Genomic DNA, 23,176 nt, shown 5'->3' on the forward strand with positions numbered 1-23,176 from the left:
TTCTGTACGCTTTATTAGCAGGAGTGCTTTTGCGGGTGGGGGTGGCTGAATGGTTTAGGGGGCCCAGAGCTGAACAGGGGTTCTGGACTGCGCCAGAAATTATAAATATGTTTGTGTCAGAACCAACTGTTGCCAGGGATAAAACACAACTTTGACCTATTACCTTTTAAGTTGACAAATTTAAATGTGCTTCATTGTATTCAGATCCTTTACTTAAGTAAAAGTAACAATACAACAAAATAAAAAATACAGAAGTATTATCAGAAAATGTACTTAAAGTACCAACAAAGTACTCACCATGTCTCATCTGGCCTCTTTCCGAATGTTATATTATTATATACAGTTAATTAGTAGATCACTATAATTGATGAATAAACATTTAAGCCTAATTTTATTGTTGAAGTTCGTCAAGGTGAAACAATAGGCTACAACACATTCTTCTAATTTGTGTTTTTATTTTTTTCAGTCAACTCCTACCTCGTGACGTCACGCACTTTTCTCTGCTGCGCTCGCTCTCCCTCCTTCTCTGCCTCTCTCTCTCTCTCGCGCTCCCTCACTCCGCGTGAAACTAAAGTGTAGTGTCCGCGAGAGCCCGCAGGAAGCGAAAAGAGAGAAACCGGGAGAGAATGGGGCGGCTGAATCCACAACAACAGGAGGAAAAAATAACCAACTAAAGACAGAAATAAAGAAGACAGAAGACGGAGGAGAAGAAGAAGGAGAAAAGTCGCAGGGAAAACTTTTCCGGGGGGAAACTGTTACAGACTCACACACGGCCACGTTTAAAAACATGGATACACTTTTCCCTGTATTCCTGGGACTCCTGTTTCTCTTTTCGGCAGTTGGTAACGTCTCCGGTCAGATACCGACAGGTAAGGACAAAACACAGGAAAAATAGACAGTTTAGAGTGTTTTCTGTTTGAAAAGTTTGGACTATTTTTCTCCAGCTGTGTACGCGTATGAATCGCTGACAGGTGTGTGTTTAGGTGCAGGAGAAAAGTTAGCCTCCGTATTGAAAATGTATCGTCGTGTCTGTTTTATCGCTTTGGGGCTGTTTTCAAACACCCTCGGATGCGAGACATGCAGGGGATTCGCGGAGTGAAGACGCTTTTTGTCACAGTTTAAATGTAAAATGTTTCTTACGTTGCATTCAAGTCGTATTTAAAAGCCTGTGTGAGATGATCGGCTCGAGTTTGAATTCAGGCACTGTTTGCCAAGTAACGTTAGGTCGGACTTACTTGCACAAATGACTACTGACCTAATAGCTGGATTGTAAACTCTATCTTAAAGGTTTACAACTTAGTTGCAATATTTCTCTTTGGGCTCTTATTGTGTCTTCGGACTAATGGTCTGATTTGAGGACCGAAAGCACAACAGGCTACAGTGACCCTACCGGTTAAGGGCATGTATTCTCAGCAGAGTGTAGAGCTTGTACAGTGTGGGCAAACATCGTTCAGCCGTGCAGCCTCGCGAGCAGCGCATGGATGGAGAAAAAGTTAGTGTGCACGGAGATCACCCTTATAATAATACATCATGAGATTACCCCCTAATAACTATAACATTCACCTGTATAGTGTCACAGTAATGACTTTTGTTATGTCTGTTTATCACAGTGATATTGTGCTTTATCGTGTTTCCATCGTGTGATTCATCTAAAGCATTCAGCAATAATCCGGACTCATTCTACTACTTATTCTACACTCGTAGTAGCCTACTAATGTCTTTTTTTATACGGTGTAATTCTCTGTAGTCTGTGATACATTTCAAGTCTTAAAAGAGGACTGGGACTCTTTTGTACGGGGCAATGGTCGGTTCGGCTCGCAAGCTCCGTGAGCTTTTCGGTCTTTGCAAACCAAATGATCCTCTTCTGCTCCAACTTTATTCGCGCTGCATGCAATAAAACCTAATGGTTTGAAATAGAGCCTCTAAGCCGATCGCCTGTTTGATTAAATGGGTTCCTTGCACCGTGTGATTTAACGTAAGGAGAGAAAAGATGAAGAAGATCAGTTACTATGTCTGAAGCCCCCAGTTTAATGTTTTTACAAATTATAAATCTGTGAAAATGTATGATGTTAGATGTGATTTTATGAACTATATGCAAGGGGGGGGATGGCACCTAAACTTAAAATAGTCATAGTTCAACTACATGCAACCGTGTGCATTCCGTCCTTTTCTCCAGGACTTCTATTTAAACAGTAACCAGCATCGCAAAGTGCCTCGATCTGCTCCCCTTTCGTCAGTCTGTAGTCTGCAGAAACACGTATGCGCTCCGAGAAGAAGAAAAAAATGCCACAGTGCTGCTTGATACGATGCCAATGCAAAAGTCCTATAGCGAAGTTATCATATAGCCTTGTTGCTGGTGCACAACTGATCGGACGCGGAGAAAACAAAAAGTCCGTATATATTTTCTGCAGCTCTCGGTGTCCGCACAGGCAAACTCTCTGTACCTGCTGTGTCTGTCTGCGTGGCCGCTGTGCGTTTTATTTCCGCATTCAGCAGTTGTTCGTCTCTGAACTCCAACGCGCGCGCGCGCGCACACACACACACACACACACACACACACACACACACACACACACACACACACACACACACAGAGAGAAACTCACACAGCTGTTAAAAAGCTGACCTCCAAAATACTAAAGCCATATATGGCTGTAATAAAGGTCACATCAAGCTCCATTTAAGTGGAAATAACCAGAAATAGTATACAACCTCGTTATTCGCTTAAGATTGTTAATGATTTGCATAGAAATTACACATTAATTACCTCTTCATCTGTGAACGTTTTTATTACCCCCCTCTCCCCCAGCCCTGCACCCTGTAACTACCCCCTCCTCCCCTCCCTTGTGGCCATTTGGCCCTCTGGGTAAGAAATGTGTGGAATTTCTTTGAGGCCTCTGGGAATCGAGTGCTGTTAATTAGCAAGTAAATACTAGTGACTGGATGCTGCTTTACAGATATTGGGAGGTGGGCTATCATTAGTTTGGAAATGGGGTTGAATAAAAGAACTTGCAGTTGGTTGTGTTGCGGAATAAAAAAGATTAGATAAAACTAAGCAACATTAACAGTCATTTTAGTAAATCAGATGCAGGGAAAATGACTTTAATTGCAATGAAAGGACCCAGTTCTTAGGGATAGATATGTTATCGCCATGCCCTTTTCTGTATACACTGTGAATCCTAATTGATGACAAATTGCAGAGTGTAAGAAGACAACTTTTCATTTATCACACTTAAAACAAAGCGCTTGCATTTAGTGCAAAGATAGTTGCAGCACATGCTGGATTTTCACAGTTGTTTCAATCCCTGACTGCACTTTTAAAATGTTCAACTGATGAGTCCGATAGGGCTAATAGGCAGATCATTAACGCAGCCAGTGTGAACTGTCACTGTGAAAAAGTGGTGATTTTTTTTGGATCAGGAGCCAAGAATGAAGGAAATCACAGAGCATTACAGGAGAGATTTGTGTTGTGCAGCATCAGTAGCCGTTGCTCTCAGAAATCAAGGACAAGGACAAGAAAAATCAGTGGCAAGGATATAAAACTGTCCGTCACATTTGAACAAAGTCACTTTGAGACGATTTTTCTCTAAATGTGTCTCATTTCTTTCTTCATCTTCTAGTTTCCCATTTAGAAAGTCAAACTATAAATTATGGCATTTACATAAATCCGTCTCTCCCTCGTCTCTTCTTATCATGCTGTTTTGCTGCAGTTTTGCTTTGGCCTATCTCTTACAAAGTCAGCGTAATAAATGTGAAGGAGTGTAACTAAGTTTATGTAAATTTGACAACTTTCTAAATCTGTCTCCTCTCTGATCGAGCTGTGACATAGATTCAAGGCGTCTTTAATCTTAATGAAGTGAAATAATTGTTTTCCATTAGTGTCTCCAGACGAATTAGACGGCTGCCGTTGCTACTGAACACCACATCTGAGATGGTTTAATTATAATTGTAAATTATTTTAGTATTTTGAACATTAGAACCAAGTTGGTTTAATTATAATTACTTTTCAGCTCCATTTGGAAGATTAAATAGAATTGTGTGTTTTCCCCCAGAAAGGCGAGAGAAAGAGAGTGATAGTGAAAAGAGGAGAGGAGGAGGGGGGAAAAAAACAAGAAATGCAACCAATGGTTTTTGGCCGTGGGCATCTCCTCCACTCAAGAGACTGTGAAAACGGCAGGGAGTGTGTGAGTGTCTGTGTGTGTGTGTGTGTGTGTGTGTGTGTGTGTGTGTGTGTGTGTGTGTTGAGCAAATGTGTGTCGACTCATGTGTGTTGCTGTCACTTAAAGAGAAGGAGGGAGGCCGATGCTTTTAAGCCCTCCGGAGTACAGTGGTACAAAGATGAGCATGTGAAATGTTTGCCTCTCATTGTATATAGGATTCATGTGAAAATGGCACCAAATCAAAGGCTGTTTGATTTATTTTCTCTTTAAAAGTAATGCTTCAGTCCGCTGTCCATAATGTAATGTCTTCTCTTCAAATCAAACGCCACTTTGCCCAGAGCCAATCTGTTTCCACGGATTTCAATTCAGTGATAGATTAAAAAAAAAAAAAAAAAAAAAAAAAAACATCTCTTTGAAAGTACTGGCTCATGTTTTTCAGTCGTTTAGGGATGAAGTCTCTGCGCACACAAGCCTGTGTGTGTAAAATGTAATTCATCTGTTGAGAGAATTCATTAGCTAATCCCTAATTAGACTGTGTGTGTGTGTGTGTGTGTGTGTGAATGAATTTGAGGGTTTGTGTTGAAAACGGAACTAGCGACACACCGCGACGGTGCAACCTTTTAGCCTCTAGCTCTTGTTTGAGTGTTAAGAATAAGAGAGTGAGGACATGATTGGCACAGGTTGTGATTCAGGTTTCCATACATCACCATGCTGTGCAAAAACTGAATGTACTTTAATAGTATGCCTCGATAGTCTCGGGAAAAAATTCCAAAAAACAAAATATTATTCGTTGGACGTTTCCATGAACTATCTTTATGATGATTACATTATTAAGATAGAATTTAGAGCTGCAACTAACGATTATTTTCATTATTGTTTACCTGCCGATTATCTTCTTGATTAATCATGTAGTCTATAATAGACCTTAAAATTATAATTGATTCCTTAATTAGTTGATCCATAGGGACTGAATCTTATCAACCTATTTTGATAATTGATTGATTGTATCAGTTCCCTTGAGTTTTAACATTCACTTGCTATTCCATTGCTTTTTTCACGATTGCAAACTAAATATCTTTAGGATTTGAACTGTTGGTCGGACAAATTAAGCAATTAATTAAATTAAATTAAGCAGACGTCATCTTTTTGACATTTGGTACGTTACAGAATTACGTGAGCACATTAATCGATAATGGAAATAATTGTTAGCCACAGCCCTAGTCTACAAGGTGTCAGAAAACGCTACCATATTTATCATCCGTACTAGAAGCAGCATGGCATGGATGATTTGCCTTGAGTGGAAGAAGCAGGTACTGCAGCATCAAGGTGCATTAGAAAAATCTATTTCCATCAGCCTTTATTGCATCTTGTCTTCTTTGATATCCTAACATTTTCATCTCCGGCAAGCTTATAATCAGTATTTCAGCTTTTCTTCATGAGTTTCTGGTGTTTCCATTCAGGCAGTTTATGCACAATTTGAAAATTTACATAAAACAGGCGGATAGAAATGTACCTAATGTTATGGTCCAGATTAGCCTTTCAGTACAGTTACGTGATGGGTGTAAATCAGTCAGCGAGCAGGAAGTGAACCAAGAAAGTGTATAAGTCCCATTGCAAATGAAGGGAGGTAGTGCGGTCCAAAACAAATCCCAATCCCTGAAATATCACATCCCTGATGAATGATGGTATTAGTCCAGTATCATCAATCTCTGCAGTGCCCTGTTCAGCTCTGGTCACAGCTGTCAGTACAAGGGGGCCTAGAAACACCCTGCTGCCTCACATACACACTCATATACACACACTTACACACATGGCTGGCTAATGACAGATTAAGTAATCAACACTCTCAGCTGATTAATTACATTACAGTGCATACACACACACACTCTCTCTTTCCCTCACACTCGCACAGATGTGAGCAGCCCTACTACCAGTTGTGTAGTCTAGTATGTGGTGATAATGATATATATGTATGGAGACGTGTGTGAGAGAGAGAGTGTGTGTTAGGAAACGTGCAAGTCAACAGATTGTCCTCACTACTTCTGATACAGATTTGTGTGTGTTATGTCAAATGGGAGGTTATATTTTCATTACTACTGTATGTGTTTTCATATATTTTATATGATTTCTGAAGCTGTTGGTGCATTTGGTTGCTGCTGTTACCCCTTCAAATACAACTCTAAATCAAACTTAAGGCAATTTAGGCAAGATATTTTCTACAACATGCTTTGACCTTTTTTCATAGCCATAGACATAATAGACAACACCAGGCTTCTCTAATGTTGTCCAAACACAAGCAGCCACACAATAACTGTGCCTATATAAAATACAATCTAAAATAGGCAAAATGATGATTTAAATCAGAAACGGTCTGTTCAGAATCAGTAAATAAAAGTATGTATAAAAGAGGAGGTTTGGTGTTAGCTTTTGATACTGGACAGTTTTTGATACTTGGTGCTATGGACACACTACCAAAAAAGTATTGATGTTCAATAGCTTCAAGTCATTTTTCAAGCAAAATACCAAGCAGTTCCAGCTCGGCAATTGTAAGGATTTTCGTCTTTTCCCTGTTTTACGTAATGTTAAAATGATTATATTTTGGTCATAATAAAGAAAATAATTATTAGTTACCGGCTGCCGCCCTGCAACTGAGAAGGTATCGTCCTTTGTGGATCCATAGATATACAGTATGTTCAGTCTTTAAAAAAAACACAGCTTTTCTCTTGTGTATGTGACTATACACCTGTGCATGCTATCCGATCTAACTCTGTCTTATTATTCTCTGCTTTGCTTCGGTTGGACCCAGCTCACATGGGGCGCGCTGAGAAGGGTGAGTTACGAGTGGCCAGCCAAGAGCTGAGCTTCATCTGTCATAGTCATCATCGTCGTCTTTGTCGAAGTCTTTAGTGTCGTCGTCGTTAGCCCACCATCTTCACCTTAACTGTCACTAAAAGTTCTCTTGTCAATGTGTAGACATCCGTTGTTGTGATCTAATTAGTTTTTTTTCTCATCCAAAGTCATCCCATCTTTTAACCGATGTGTCTTTACTAACTATTTACCATTTGGACTCTCATTTATATATATATATATATATATATGCTCATTTATAGTTGTTAATGCACCTGATAAGCAATCTCACATTTACACACCAGTACACCGTCTTTTGAAATATTGCTAACACCTTATTGAACCAGTATTGATGTGCAGTGATATTTAGACTGTATGGACATGTTTAGTATATCATGAACTATTTGATTGTCTCTGGAACTATTATGTTAAATGTCGAAATAGTTTCAGTGCCTCATAGAGATTTGTCGACAGCTATTTGCTCCCTGGGAATAATTTCTACAATGACTAACTTGATTTTATTTGATGGCATATTTAAAGTGCTCCTGCTGGTTTGCTGTTGTCTGTCTTTGTGTGACTCTGCCAACCTGTCTGTTTGTTAATCTACATGCCATTTGTCTGTGTGTCCCCCCTGCTGTGTTTGGCTGTCTCTGTCTGTCGCCGTGTAGCTAGACAGCTGTCGGGAGGTTTGAAGTTTCCAGGTGCTGTTTGTTTAGTTGAGCCTGGTCTTTAATAAAGGAGCTCCGAGAAACTTTGTTCCTGCAGTAGCCGACCACAGCTCTTCTTCTTCTCTTCTAAATGTCCACTTTAATGACCACACATCCTCTCACACATATCCTCTATCTTCCCTCCCCCCTATGTCTTTCTCTCTTTCACATACAAACACTCACAGCGGATGGATGTTAATGAGGGAGTTGTTTTTTTGTTGTGAAAGTGACAGGTTAGTAAATATACACCACAGATATTTCAGACTGCAGAGACTTGCAGATAGACCACTGTGTAGTGGAGTTTGGTATCCCACAAGGCTTTGCTCTGACAGAAATCAAAGCAAATATGATGTTTATGGGTTTTATTTACAAAAATCAAAGGCAAATAAAAATCGACAGTGAAGGTCACATTCTGGTTAATCCTTTAAAACTCAAAAAATAAGCTTTGATTTCTTTTTTACATTTTTGTTTTGTATGTGTGTCAGAGTCAAACAGGATTTGGAGTGCTATGCTCCAAAAGGCAAATTATTTAATACAAAAATAATAAAAACCTAATGAAAGCCCAGCGAGGCAGAAATACTGCCAGTTCATATTAAGCAGGACAGGTTTTTGAAAGTGGTTTTGGCAGGTTCTACATCTACTCTCATTAATCTCCGTATAAAATAGTCCCTGAGACAGGAGGTGTTTGTAACTACTTTTATTGCTCTGTGAGTTCTTACCTGATAGTTTGTAGATGAGGTAGAAATTAATAAAGGTGTAGTGTTTTAAAAGATATGTTTCGATTTAGTCCATCTGTAATTTTATTTGGTTGATTGGCATTAGATTTACCACATATCTCCATTCATTTCTAGTTTATAGGGACAAAATCAACTTAGATGGAAACTCCTTAGAAAGCCAGTTCTGTAATGTTACTATTATATATTGAAAAACTAGGGATGCACCGAATCCAGGGTTTGGATTCGGATTCGGCCGAATATTGGGCTTTTTGACGTGGTTTGGTTTCGGTCGAACCTTAGAATTTTTTTTCCACCGAACCCTACGCTTGCACTGCATGCGCTACGCTGGTCGACGTAATGTAGGTGTACCGTTCAATGCAGTAGGCTGTGAGAAAGTGAAAATGGAACTTGCGAGCAGAAAAGGCGCCGCCCAGCAGCACCCCCAGCCAAAAGAAAGCGACCCAAGCCGAGCCACACGCCCAACCCGCAATGCCGACCTGTCCCACGGCGGCAAGGACCCCAAACAACACACTACATCGCCGCTGCCAAAACACCTGCGCATGAAACATCCGAAAGAATACGAGCAGCGCATGAAGAAATCCACAGACAGCAGCCAAAACGCAGCAACCCCAGGTACGGCAAAGGAAGGACAGTCACAGCTAAAAACTTGTGTTAACCAGACAGTCTCTCCCGGGCTGTCAGCCGTTCTCTCGGAGTCTCCCTACAGTGGGAGCGGAGCGGCTGCTGCTCGTTAGCTAACGTTAGCTTTCTAATTTCACCCACCCAACATGCCTTCATCGTACACTGGTTAGTGAAAATTTGCCAAACAAAATTGTCACTCATCTGGCGATAGCGATGTGCTTTCCTACGATTTGAAAAGAGCGTGTGAATTCAACATTAAGTTGTTACATTTAAGGTATTTTATTGTGTAACCTCTCAGTTGAAGGTTAAGAGGAAGTTACAGTAAACATAGAGCTTTTATTGTGACGGGAAAAACGGAAGTGAATAAAGTGTTGTATTTTCTGATGGTTGACTGTGTTTGGGTGGAATAAAGTGAGACGTGCAGTGCCGTCTTGGTTCCGGCATTGGAAGCCTGTGTCTTTATTTTAAAGCCAAACCTGAGTCTAGACGATATAAGAAACCCATGGTTACACATTTACTGTTGTAGAGGCTGTGGACGTCGTTTACTTCATTAATGTGTTTACTGTGTTAATGGACCAAGGGTGGGAGTAGGGTTCGATTCCGGGTTCGGCAGAATCTTAACCAGTGGATTCGGTATTCGGCTGAACCCCAAAAATCTGGATTCGGTGCATCCCTATGATAAACTCATGACTCCAAAGAAGGGCCGAGATCTGATCATAGTATATTCCCATCCTCCAGATCCAGTCAAGTTTTAAATTTCCCTTCACAATTCAAATCCCACTGAGCTTCTTTCTAAAAGGGAACATTTGGAAATATCCAAGCTGTCTTTCTCTGTTCTCTTATGCTATACGTCAATAACCTTTTTTGTAGAAACATGAGTTATCTAAGTAAGGGAACTTACTATCCAAACATCAAATGAATTATGTCCACTAATAAACAAGTATCATAATGATTAAATTCACAGTTCTATCTAGTAACATGAATGTAATAATAAGAATGATATGCAGTTAGCCATAATGGCCGTTCCCAGTGGCTACTTTCTGTGTTTACTTTCGGTCACACTCAGAGGCAAGCCTTTGAAATGAGTCATGTAAAAAATCATGTTTATTTGGTAAACTGTAGGAGGCTTTTGCAACTTACCTTGATATGTTGTTTTGCACAAGTCCTGCACTGCAGGAAACTCTGCTATTAATAGCACAAATTAACTATAATACTATTATATTTTTAGACTAGTATACTATTATGAAGGTTAGTGTCAGCCTTGGGGCTGAAACCTTACACAAAATCTCCAGTTTTCCTGTAACCAAACCCTGCCGTTGTCCTGCCTTTTTGGTAAATGTTTGACGATACTGGGGTCAAGCCAAACCACAGAGAGTGTCGGGGAATTCTGGTGACTCAGTTGGTTAAAGTGTAACCCAGCGTCCTAGTTTAAAATCTACCCTTTCACACTTGTTTTTTCTCACCCTCTCTTGTCTTTCTCTATCAACTACCTTTATAAAGATAAATTGCTCAAAAATAATCTTTGAAAGGAGAATTTAAATAGGAAGATCATTTGAAGTATGACTTTTTAGTGTCATTGCTGGGGCTAATTATGTTACCCTCAAGCTCCTTAAAAGACACTTTAGACAAATTAAGATGACAGTTAAACAAATCAAAGTGACAGCTAACATTAGAATTTGTTTAATACAGAAACAAATGCTCTTTGTTTTTTTTTACTTTACTTTAGGCATTGGTTTGTCTGTATGTTAAGTAAATGTGACAATGAAGCTGTGTGTGCGTGTGTGCATGTGTGTGAAGGATTGAGCCTCTTCATGTTAGCCTTCAGGTGGACTGGGTGTATAGACTTGGCCAAATGGCTCTTATATCTGTTGTGTTTGTAGCTATAGGCAGTGGCTGAAGTGGTTTCCATTAGTCCAGTTAAGACGGCATCTGTCATGAAGCTACACACAAACACACACACACACACACACACACACACACACACACACACACACACACACACACACACACACACACACACACACACACACACACACACACACACACAAAAGTAGCCATAAGCAATCTCTGTGCAGTACACCATTCCTGATCTATGTGTGTAGTCTCATGATAAAATCCCAGAGGACATTCTGCTACAGTCACTTTCAGCCACAGTATGTTCATCCTGATATCTAAAAGGACACTATTTTTACTGTTCTTACATTCCTTTCCAATAACTCTCTCCTCCGCTCTTTAAGCTGATTTTAGTTCAAGAGCTGTAAAAAGCTTTCGAGATATATAAACCCTCCTCTATCGGTGTGTGTGTATGTGTTTGAATCAGGGGCTCACAGACAGATGACCAGTCCATTAAGATTATCATCTCCATCCCCTGCCATGTATCTTCACATCACCACGATGCTGGTCCTCTGTCTGTCTGTGTAAGCGGAGATTTAAATCTTCTATCAGATAATCCAGAGCAGCCTTTTTTTTTTTTTTTTTTTTTTTAAATGATGTTGCACAGTTTTTTTTTTTTTTTTTATAAATCTGTCTGTCTGCCATCCTAATCTGTCCTCTGGTCTATCTGTCTGCCAGCCCACCTGTGTGTGTTCCTTCTGCCTTCAGATGACTAGATGACTGCAGACACATGGCCAGCCTGACAGCATTTGCGTACACGTATACGCACCTACAGTCAATCACTCCAACAGACAGGCTCTGTGTGGGAGTTTGCAGACAGACATTTAAATGTTGAACATCTGTCTATCAGGCTTCTGGTTGGTCCTCTGCAGCCTTGATTTCTGTCTGTGGCAAAGTCATATATTAATAGTTCGAAAATATGCGATATGCCATAACGTTGTTGGATATCACGATATTACTTATATACAATAAATAAACAGATATTAAAATGTACACAGTTCTGCCTTTCTGCTGCTTTCAGTATTCTGCTAAAATACAACAAATTGCTTGTTGAATGTAAAACAAATGAAAGGAAAGTGTAGCCATGATGATTTTTGCCAAATGTTAACCATTCAGCAGATAAAATACCAGATTACCTGGAGCCCAAATGTTATATGTATACTAAGGCTATCTAAAGTAAATTCTTGTTCATTTTGTTTGTTAGATCATAGTTTGTTTTTTTGAAGGGGATCCTAAACATGCTGTTTTGTACTATACATGTCCTGTTGCACTCATTAAGATCTCATCTGAGCAGATTCTGTCATTCTAACAACTCTGAGTTGTAGTTTAAAACTTGTGCAGCCAATATAATAAAATGAAGGGTTTTATTTGGGCTCGAGTCCATAAATACAGTTAATGGATACAGGCATGGAGAACTGAAGCAGAGACGGTTTGGGGCGTCTCAGTTCTAAACGCGCGGCTACCATAAACCTAGCTTAACGAATGGAAAAAAATCTATCTAAAAATCTTTATCTAACTGAGCGGGTCTCAATCTACCTGGGCGGGGCGCCCAAGGAGAAACACTGCCTACATGTTTAACATTAACATTCGAGTACACAAGGGGAAGCATTCACAATAGATACATTATGTCTTAATTGTCATCCCCTAAACAAACTTTATTTGTGGGGGGGGGGGGGGGGTTGAATGTCAAAAAGTACGGGCTTATCTGCTAATGTTAGTTACCGACCGTTACCTTAAAACCATCCAGCAAATAGACGGTACCATAGAGTGATTTAACGTCACCACTCATTTTACACACAGTTTAATAACAAAACAAAACGCTGAGTGAACATTACTACGTTTTTCATGTTAGTTTTGAGCGGTATTCACCCCCACTAACCTGGAAAACGGTTTTAAAACAGTAACGTTAATACAACGTGTCAGAGGAATACAGCGTCTCCTGCAGCGGGGAGTCAAAGGCAGAGGGACCGTCACCACAGCGTTCGCTAACGTTAGCTTCTTGTCTCTGATAAACAGTAAATTCATCAAATTCAGTGTCCACAATGCCATTTTCCAATAAACTGTAGCTGTCATATTTCACGGGACCCGTGTGAGTGCAGATTTCATGCTGGGGCTTTTTATTTTACCATGGCGGGACGCCGCGGTAATGTCAACATAGAGGAAACACTGGTATACGTCTCGGAGGGGGGGGGTCGCAAATTATGTGTAAACATCACAGTATGTTACTGGCTTACAACAAAATCAACATATGCAGCACTACCAACAGCTTCAACTGACAGTTGGGACAGGCCTGTTAAAGCAGCCATATTATGCTCATTTTCAGGTTCATAATTGTATTTTAAGGTTGTACCAGAATAGGTTTACATGGTTTAATTTTCAAAAAACACCATATTTTTGTTGTACTGCACCGCTCTCTCTCACTGCTGCAGATCCTCTTTTCAGCTGGTCTCTGTTTTAGCTACAGAGTGAGACCTCTTTTCTTCTTCTTCTTCTGTACTATCTTTGATTGCACTGCACATGCCCAGTAGCTCAGATGTAGATCATGTCAGCTAGCTAGCTCCATAGACAGTAAAAGAAAGGCTGTTTCTACAACTTTGGTCAGTTACAAGGCAGGATTAGCTGGGAGACTTCTAAATGAGGGCGCACATGTAAGTAGTTCTTTTGTAGATTATGGTGAACTTGTGTGTGTTGTAGCAGTGCTTTGCTATTGAGAACGAGGTAGCATGCTAGCGTTAGCATTAGTGTTAGCATGCTAACGCTAACGCTACGAGCTAATGGTTGCGGTTAGCCTGCTCGTTTCGGCTTGTGACGTCACAAGCCGTGCCGATTTTGAACAGCTCACCCAGAGACTGAAGGCAGGACACATTCAGAAACCGTATCTCACTCTAAACAGCATGGATGGATTTTTTTTCAAAGTTTGTATGTGTGTGGAAGCACCAGAGACACAACATAACACCCCAAATCCCAGAAAAAGTGATTTTTTCATAATATGGGCACTTTAATACCTTAAAACATTCAGCATTTCTGATTTATTTCCATGCATTCATGGAACTAAACAATAGTTTTTCCACGTTTTCTATAGATTGTAGGGTCAGGACACCTACTGAGACCGTATTTCCCCAAGTCACTTCTGTTTTTTAGGTAAGCAGCTCTAAATAAATGTTTTTGAATGGTGCAAACAGTGTGTCCTTTCCACTGGAAGTGTTAAGAAGGCAGTGCAGTGAAATTCCCAACAGACAGACAGCTGTAGAGCAACATGTGAACCAAGAAAAACACCAAAATAGGACATTCATTTTCATCGGGGGTAGCTGCGAGATTCTTATTGTGAAAGTATTTCACCTTCTTTATGTTGATACTAACTAGTGCAGCGTGCGCGCACACACACACACACACACACACACACACACACACACACACACACACACACACACTCCCCAGCAGTGTTGATACTATGCAGACTCCACCGTGTCTGGTGGAGTCGGGCAAAATCAGTCAGATAGTCAAACAAACTCTCCTCTCTCTTTTTTTTTTTTTTTTTTTTTGCTAAACATATCCAAACTTCTCTTAACGGTTATTTTACCTCATCCCCTCTTCCAGTCCTCCTCCCTCCAATTCCTTGGAATTTATGGCCCGCTAGCCTAAACAAAGCAACACAACGTTTATCAAACCCTCCCCCCTTCTCATGTTCTACTTATTCCCCCTCTCTCCCCTCTCGTCCTTCTCCTCCTCCCACTCCCCACCTCCAGCTCCCCCTTTTTTCCCCCTCTTCATCCTACCTCTCTCCCCCTTTTCTCCTCAAACTCTCTGAGTTTTAGTGTTTCCCCCTACAAAGACCCACAACAAAATCAAGGGTGGGATTTTGTGTTCCCAAATCCAGACTGAATGGTGTTGAATTAAAGGGATTAAGTGCATAGATTCTGTTTAAGGTGGAAATTGTAAAGGAGCTATACACATAGGAGTTACATGGGAACAAGAGGAACATAAGAAGAATACAGTTTACTTTTCGAATAAGTTAAAAGTGAGTTTGATTTAAAATTATTGTTACTTATAACTGGACAGTAAGCCTCATTTATTGAATCACAGACATAATGAATTTCTTACTGACCTAAATTTACTCATACTGCAATTTTCATTAGCCACAAATGCACTGACATCCAACCTGAGGTTCAACCAACGAATCAGCCAACAGCCCTGTGTCCTAAACTCTTCTTACTGTAATTGAACAGGACAAAGTAAGCCAACATGAGAAAATAATACACAAATGTAGAAATTTAGGGTTGATTTAGGGATGACTCTGCTAATTATTTTCTTGATTAATCGATTACAAATACTAAAAAATGTCCATTACAATTTCCTAAAGCCCAAAGTGAGGTCCTCGGATTGCTTGTTTTGCCCAACCAATAGTCCATAGTCCAAAGATATTCAGTTGACAATGATATAAAACTGATAAAAGCAGCACATTCTCAAAGTTGAAAAACTGGAACCAGAAAATGTTTGACACTTTTGCTTGAAAAATTGCTTAAATATTCAATCGGTTGTCAACTAGTTAATAGTTATTAGCAACATTTTTAGGAAAACTTAAAGTAAAATAAACAAAAAAATACTCAATTATTGCAACAAAAGTAAGCGTACTTTACTTCAGCCATTGCCAGTTGATGTCAGATAGTATAGCTGCCAAACGAAACAAGGATTTTATCTGATAGCTCAAAAACTAAATAACAGATTCCTCTCTACAGTGTCATGCTGGCACAAAACATTCTCTCCCCTCCTGTATCATGTCAAGGCCTCTCTCTCTCCTTCCTTTTCTGTATCGTGCTTTCTTTCTTACCCACTTTCTGGAATGCTTTTGTTAGTGTTTTCTCTCTGCTCTGTTTTCAGTTCAGCCAGATTTACTTTGACTCACACTCCCCACACACACACACACACACACACACACACACACACACACACACACACTCTGAATATAAGTCTATGTAGAAGAAACTGTCGCTTTGTATTAGGTGGCTAGGTTAACTGTCACTATGTCTATATTGGGCCAAAGGTAAATAAAGTGTCTGTGTGTGCATCTCATTTGTGTGTTCGTTGTGTGTGTGTATCAGCCAAGCGAGCTGTCTTGTTGGAGTAACGGTTAGCAGATACAACTCTACCTCCTCATGACATAAACTGTCTCTTACACTCATCCTCACATACACAGACACACACACAAACACATGCACACAATACTACCTTAACACACAGCGTCGCTCTGTCTTGTAGGCTTAGTCTCTTGCTACAAAGTGAGGTATATAAAGTTAAGTACAGGCTTGAAACAGAACTACTGCAGTCTGAGTGTTGAGTTCTTAATGGGGATTCTTGATGACAAGCTCCAATGACAATCTGTTTATTGTAACCTTCAAATTTCTGTCTGATCATTAGCCGGCGATTTCCACCAAAGTACATCACCATGCAAAAATAGCTAATCTAGTTGTAATCTAGTTGTGCCAGAGTCATGTTACCCAGGGGCCTGTTTCACAAAAGTGATTTGCAAGCCAATTGCAGATAAATTTGCATGTCCCACAAGGCTCTCGTATGCTCATGCATAGGTCACAAGCATAGCATGAGGTGTGAGTTTCCATTGGCATGTTTATGTCAAAGACTACAACAGTAAAAAGGTGCAGTCAAGCAACAATTCCTGCAACTTAAATTGAAGCCCATTCAACTGACCGATTCAAGGATATGTTTCTGTTTCGGTGTGAAGTCAGGCTAGCTACGTTAGCAAATTAGCCAATATAAACACTAAGGCATTGTGTTTGAAAATGGTCTCTATTTACCTTAAATTGCAGCACTGCTCTCATTCACTGTTTTAAAAGCTTTAGATCACCTGCTCATATTTATTCATCACCATCATCGGAATCATGATGTCACATCCTTTGCCAGGAAGTGCTGAGTAACTTTGTTAGATGAAAGCTAGTCTCGCTTTGCCAGACCTTCCTTCACAGTGCTGCAGAGGAGGGTCTGGCTAGTCCACACAGCCTTCCGGGATGGGAGAAAAAGGTGCTCTGGTTTATTGGGATTTCTTTAAACCAATCACAATCTTCATGGGCGGCGCTAAGTGCCGGACAGATCCACGGTGCCGCTGCTAAATAGCCTCGAGAAGGAACTTGTTTTGGTGGAACGTGTACATTCAAAAGTTGTTTTAGTCGTGCAGCAGAAAACTCAGATTGGATCAGATCAGAGTCTAGCTAGCTGTCTGGATTTACCCTGCAGAGATCTGAGGAGCAGTTAACCATAGTCCTCATAAATCCACCAGAGTTTAAAATTCCAACACAAAGAAAGCCGAAGTTAACGGACATCCGGCCGAAAAGAGTGATGTCCGGCGGAATTTCCGGCGGCAACGGAGAAATCCTGGAAGTGAAACGTCGTGGATATAGACTCGATAAAAACTCATTTGAAGGTTGAATGTTGATTTGATTGAGGGTCAGTTTAATCAACCAGCAACCTTGGAATTATCATTAGCTGTACTTAAGAGTTACCATAACTCACATTTAAATTGCTGATGTTGTCATTGGACTGTAGAAGCAAAATACAGTGACATCCCTTATATTGACGATTGACTAACTTAGATGGAGGAAACAGAAGAAAGCTTTGGAATCAAACATTTTGATTTGACACATTTTGAAAAACCAAGTGTTCAGTGTCCTATCTTAGATATAAACAGCGATTCAGATGTATGCCGTGGCTTCAGTAAGTACTAATTTGTACTTGTTGTGACTTTGGTCCTGAGCAAAGCAGCTAACCTTTGACGGATCGAGTGGCACTGCTGCAGTGGTCACCAGCAGAAACCTGTAGTTACAGTGGGACAGCTCCCAAGCGTGTAACCTTGTGAGTGTATAGCAGCATGGCTCAACACAACTGTTCCCTGGATAACTAAAGGTTAAAGTCAAGCCACGACTCTCTCTCCTTCTGCCATTTGCTATCACACCTCCCCCCGCCACACACACACACACACACACACACACACACACACACACACACACACACACACACACACACACACACACACACACACATATACCACACACACACACATACACACACACACACACACACACACACACACACACACACACACACACACACACACACACACACACACACACACCAGTGGCTCACATACCTCTGGATGGAGCGAGAGAAAGTCAGTCACATGTGGTTTCGGTTAGCCACACTTTTCCCTCACACTGGCCCCAAACTAACCACTTCTACTTTACCATGGTCAAGTACATGTGTATATCCCCTGTTCAGTGTATGCCGCTATGTGTTTGCTTGTAAATCTGCCTGTGTGTGTGTGTGTGTGTGTGTGTGCGCGCGTGTGTGTGTGTGTGAACGCATGTCTCAGCCCGAGGCAGAGTCGAGTAGAACAGTGAATCAAGGTTAGTGGTCCAAAGAGAGCAAGAGAGATTGAAGGAGAGAGGGGGGTGACTTTAATCGAGGCAGCAGAAGTGGGAGAGGGAGTGAAAGAGGAGGAGAGCGACTGCAGGTTTTTAGTGAGTTCACTTCTAGCTTTATGTATGACCTAAACATAATTATTTCATCATTACTGGTGGTGATGGTCAGCTGTTGATGTTAAATCCTATCAATGTGGACTTCATAAAACAGGCCATGGGCATGGCAGGGATTTTATTTCATGTCGGCTTATAGCAAAATAATCTGCTGTTAGAGGATCTATCTTCAGTTGCTAATAATAGAGCCAAGTGGATTCTCCTGTACTTGTACGGCACAACTATTGTACATGTGGTAGTGGGAAACCTTAAATGCCAATGTCAATTTTCTCAATACTGTTTTATTTGTTTGCCCTTTACATACTGACTACGTTTACATGAACATAATATTCCGGTTTTTGCCATTATTCCGAAAACGACGATATTCCGACTAAGCTGTTTACATGGCTAATGAAAGTGAATATTTCACTTATATTCCCGTTTACATGTAGCCATGCATAATGCGATTTTTTCAAAGTTTACCAGTGGTGGCGGACTTGATGGACCGTGCGAACACAGCGTCCCTCTTTCATTCCTAAACCAGCTTCTTGAAAAGGTCGGCGTAGCGATGTGTGCACATATCCAAAAACCTGTTGATATCCAAGTCTTTGATAATGTTTAAAAGTAGCTGTGTTCCTTCTTCTTATCGGGTCTGCAGCCTTGCAAACTGTTGGCTGGTTGGTTTGTGTACAACAGGGGTCTTCAACGTTTTTTTAAGCAAAGGACTTCTTAATTGTCTTAAGAACGTTAGTAGAATTAGATTGAGTACTGACGGTACATTTCTTCGTAGAGTAGGCAAAATAATGCATCAATTAAAACATATCTTAAATCAGTGGGTCATTCATTACAAACTCATGTTGTGCAGCTAAACATTGTTAAAACCCACTTAACCTTATTTTAGATTCTAGTGGAAATCCTAACATTTTCAAAGATGCCAAATATGTCAGGCTGAATTTTGAGGAAATGTGTATAAAATGATGCACAGCACATGACTAGAATAGATCTAGAATATGTCTATTTGATTCAATGGGTTTGGATATTTCACTCAGTTTAACCATCATAGAGCTTTAAATGAAGACTTGGAACACACTGATACAGAATATAGTAGAAATGTCTAATACTATGAGAAATAATACGATTTGGTACAGCCTTTAAGCTACTTAAGGGGAAAAAAAAACATGTGAAGGGGTTAAACAGCATGTGAAGGGGTTAACTGGATCCTCAACTTTGTCAATGTAAAAAAAAAAATAGTTATATATTTAATGTTTATATGATGAGTTTGTACCAGGAAAGCTACTGAACATGTAGCTCTCTCGTCTGGGATTTCTCAGAACATGAGTCACATTCAGAATTCAAAAACCCCATGAAAAAACGAGGTAGAGATGATGTGACCCTGCCCGGAGGAAGCCCGGGGCCCCCGTCTGGAGCCAGGCCCAGATGGAGGGCCCGTCAGCGAGCGCCTGGTGGCCGGGTTTGCCACGGAGCCCGGCCGGGCACAGCCCGAAAAAGCTACGTGGCACCTCTCTCTCCAACCCATGGGCCCACCACCTGTGGGAGGAACCGCTGGGGTCGGGTGCGCTGCCACATGGGTGGCAGTGAAGGTCAGGGGCCTCGACGGACCAGACCCGGGCAGCAGACGCTGGCTCTGGGGACGTGGAACGTCACCTCTCTGTGGGGGAAGGAACCGGAACTTGTGCGGGAGGTGGAGCGCTACCAGTTGGATCTGGTGGGGCTTACCTCTACGCACAGTCTCGGTTCTGGAACCATACTCCTGGATAGGGGTTGGACTCTTTTCTTCTCCGGAGTTGCCCAGGGTGTGAGGCGCCGGGCGGGTGTGGGGATACTCACAAGTCCCCGGCTGAGCGCCGCTACGTTGGAGTTTACCCCGGTGGACGAGAGGGTCGCCTCCCTACGCCTGTGGGTTGTGGGGGGGAAAACTCTGACTGTTGTTTGTGCGTATGCACCAAACAAGAGCTCGGAGTATTCGGCCTTCTTGGAGACCCTGAATGGAGTCCTGTATGGGGCTCCAGTAGGGGACTCCATAGTTCTGCTGGGGGACTTCAACGCGCACGTGGGCAATGATGGAGACACATGGAGAGGCGTGATTGGGAGGAACGGCCTCCCTGATCTAAACCAGAGTGGTTGTTTGTTGTTGGACTTCTGTGCTAGTCATGGATTGTCTATAACGAACACCATGTTCGAACATAGGGATGCTCATAAGTGTACTTGGTACCAGAGCACCCTAGGCCAAAGGTCAATGATCGATTTTATAATCGTTTCATCTGATCTGAGGCCGTATGTTTTGGACACTCGGGTGAAGAGAGGGGCAGAGCTGTCAACTGATCACCATCTGGTGGTGAGTTGGGTCAGAGGGTGGGGGAAGACTCTGGACAGACCTGGTAAACCCAAACGGGTAGTGCGGGTGAACTGGGAACGTCTGGAGGAGGCCCCTGTCCGACAGACTTTCAACTCACACCTCCGGCGGAGCTTTTCGTGCATCCCTGTGGAGGCTGGGGGCATTGAACCCGAGTGGACAATGTTCAAAGTTTCCATTGCTGAAGCTGCGGCAGGGAGCTGTGGTCTTAGGTGCCTCAAGGGGCGGTAACCCACAAACACCGTGGTGGACACCGGTGGTCAGGGAAGCCGTCCGACTGAAGGAGTCTTTCTGGGATATGTTATCCCAGGGGACTCCGGAGGCAGTTGCAAGGTACCGAAGGGCCCGAAGGGCTGCAGCCTCTGCCGTGAAAGAGGCAAAGCAGCGGGTGTGGGAGAAGTTCGGAGAAGACATGGAGAAGGACTTTCGGTCGGCACCAAGGTGCTTCTGGAAAACCGTTCGCCACCTCAGGAGGGGGAAGCGGGGAACCATCCAAGCTGTGTACAGTAAGGATGGGACGCTGCTGACCTCAACTGAGGAGGTAATAGGGCGGTGGAAGGAGCACTTTGAGGAACTCCTAAATCCGACTAATACGCCCTCTATGGTAGAGGCAGAGCTGGAGGATGATGGGGGATTGTCGTCAATTTCCCTGGTGGAAGTTGCTGAGGTAGTTAAACAACTCCACAGTGGCAAAGCCCCAGGGATTGATGAGATCCGTCCAGAAATGCTTAAAGCTCTGGGTGTGGAGGGGTTGTCTTGGTTGACACGCCTCTTCAACATTGCGTGGAAGTCGGGGACGGTGCCTAAGGAGTGGCAGACCGGGGTGGTGGTTCCCCTTTTCAAAAAGGGGGACCAGAGGGTGTGTGCCAATTACAGGGGTATCACACTTCTCAGCCTCCCCGGTAAAGTCTACTCCAAGGTGCTGGAAAGGAGGGTTCGGTCGATAGTCGAACCTCAGGTTGAAGAGGAACAATGCGGATTCCGTCCTGGTCGTGGAACAATGGACCAGATCTTTACTCTCGCAAGGATCCTGGAGGGAGCCTGGGAGTATGCCCAACCGGTCTACATGTGCTTTGTGGATCTGGAGAAGGCGTATGACCGGGTCCCCCGGGAGACACTGTGGGAGGTGCTGCGGGAGTACGGGGTGAGGGGGTCCCTTCTCAGGGCCATCCAATCTCTGTACGACCAAAGCGAGAGCTGTGTCCGGGTTCTCGGCAGTAAGTCGGACTCGTTTCAGGTGAGAGTTGGCCTCCGCCAGGGCTGCGCTTTGTCACCAATCCTGTTTGTAGTATTTATGGACAGGATATCGAGGCGTAGTCGGGGTGGAGAGGGGTTGCAGTTTGGTGAGCTGGGGATCTCATCGCTGCTTTTTGCAGATGATGTGGTCCTGATGGCATCGTCGGCCTGTGACCTTCAGCACTCACTGGATCGGTTCGCAGCCGAGTGTGAAGCGGCTGGGATGAGGATCAGCACCTCTAAATCGGAGGCCATGGTTCTCAGCAGGAAACCGATGGAGTGCCTTCTCCAGGTAGGGAATGAGTCTTTACCCCAAGTGAAGGAGTTCAAGTACCTTGGAGTCTTGTTCGCGAGTGAGGGAACAATGGAGCGGGAGATTGGTCGGAGAATCGGCGCAGCGGGTGCGGTATTACACTCAATTTATCGCACCGTTGTGACGAAAAGAGAGCTGAGCCAGAAGGCAAAGCTCTCAATCTACCGGTCAGTTTTCGTTCCTACCCTCACCTATGGTCATGAAGGCTGGGTCATGACCGAAAGAACGAGATCCAGGGTACAAGCGGCCGAAATGGGTTTCCTCAGGAGGGTGGCTGGCGTCTCCCTTAGAGATAGGGTGAGAAGCTCAGTCATCCGTGAGGAGCTCGGAGTAGAGCCGCTGCTCCTTCGCGTCGAAAGGAGCCAGTTGAGGTGGTTCGGGCATCTGGTAAGGATGTGCCCTGGGCGCCTCCCTAGGGAGGTTTTCCAGGCACGTCCAGCTGGGAGGAGGCCTCGGGGAAGACCCAGGACTAGGTGGAGGGATTATATCTCCAACCTGGCCTGGGAACGCCTCGGGATCCCCCAGTCGGAGCTGGTTAATGTGGCTCGGGAAAGGGAAGTTTGGGGTCCCCTGCTGGAGCTGCTACCCCCGCGACCCGTTACCGGATAAGCGGAAGAAGATGGATGGATGGATGGATGAGTCACATTAATAATAGTGCCTGGCTTTTCTTAGAATCAGAAAATCCAACTTGCAACCAACGCATCCTAGAAGAGTGCAAAACCTCCACCTACTTGTGAAAACAAATTGGAAAGACAAACGTCTTCTAAA

The 23,176-nt window shown here is 42.7% G+C and overlaps 1 protein-coding gene across 27 annotated transcripts in view; it reads left to right on the plus strand.

The window, feature by feature from the left end:
• The first annotated feature begins 544 nt into the window (after positions 1-544).
• Positions 545-23,176, plus strand: part of ptprk (protein tyrosine phosphatase receptor type K) — a 122,507-nt gene continuing 99,875 nt past the window's right edge. For 20 of the 27 annotated variants that reach the window (XM_031321598.2, XM_031321599.2, XM_031321601.2 and 17 more), the window contains exons 1-2: positions 547-869; positions 6,967-6,990. In XM_031321598.2, the coding sequence (XP_031177458.1) occupies positions 788-869; positions 6,967-6,990 (106 nt within the window). In that variant the 5' untranslated portion in view covers positions 547-787. Of the gene's footprint in view, positions 870-6,966; positions 6,991-23,176 lie in introns of all 27 variants that reach the window. The other 7 variants (XM_035995010.1, XM_031321606.2, XM_035995015.1 and 4 more) reach the window with 3 other exon arrangements.

This window comes from Sander lucioperca, chromosome 19 (assembly GCF_008315115.2).
Source record: "Sander lucioperca isolate FBNREF2018 chromosome 19, SLUC_FBN_1.2, whole genome shotgun sequence".
In the NCBI taxonomy this organism is placed as follows: domain Eukaryota; kingdom Metazoa; phylum Chordata; class Actinopteri; order Perciformes; family Percidae; genus Sander; species Sander lucioperca.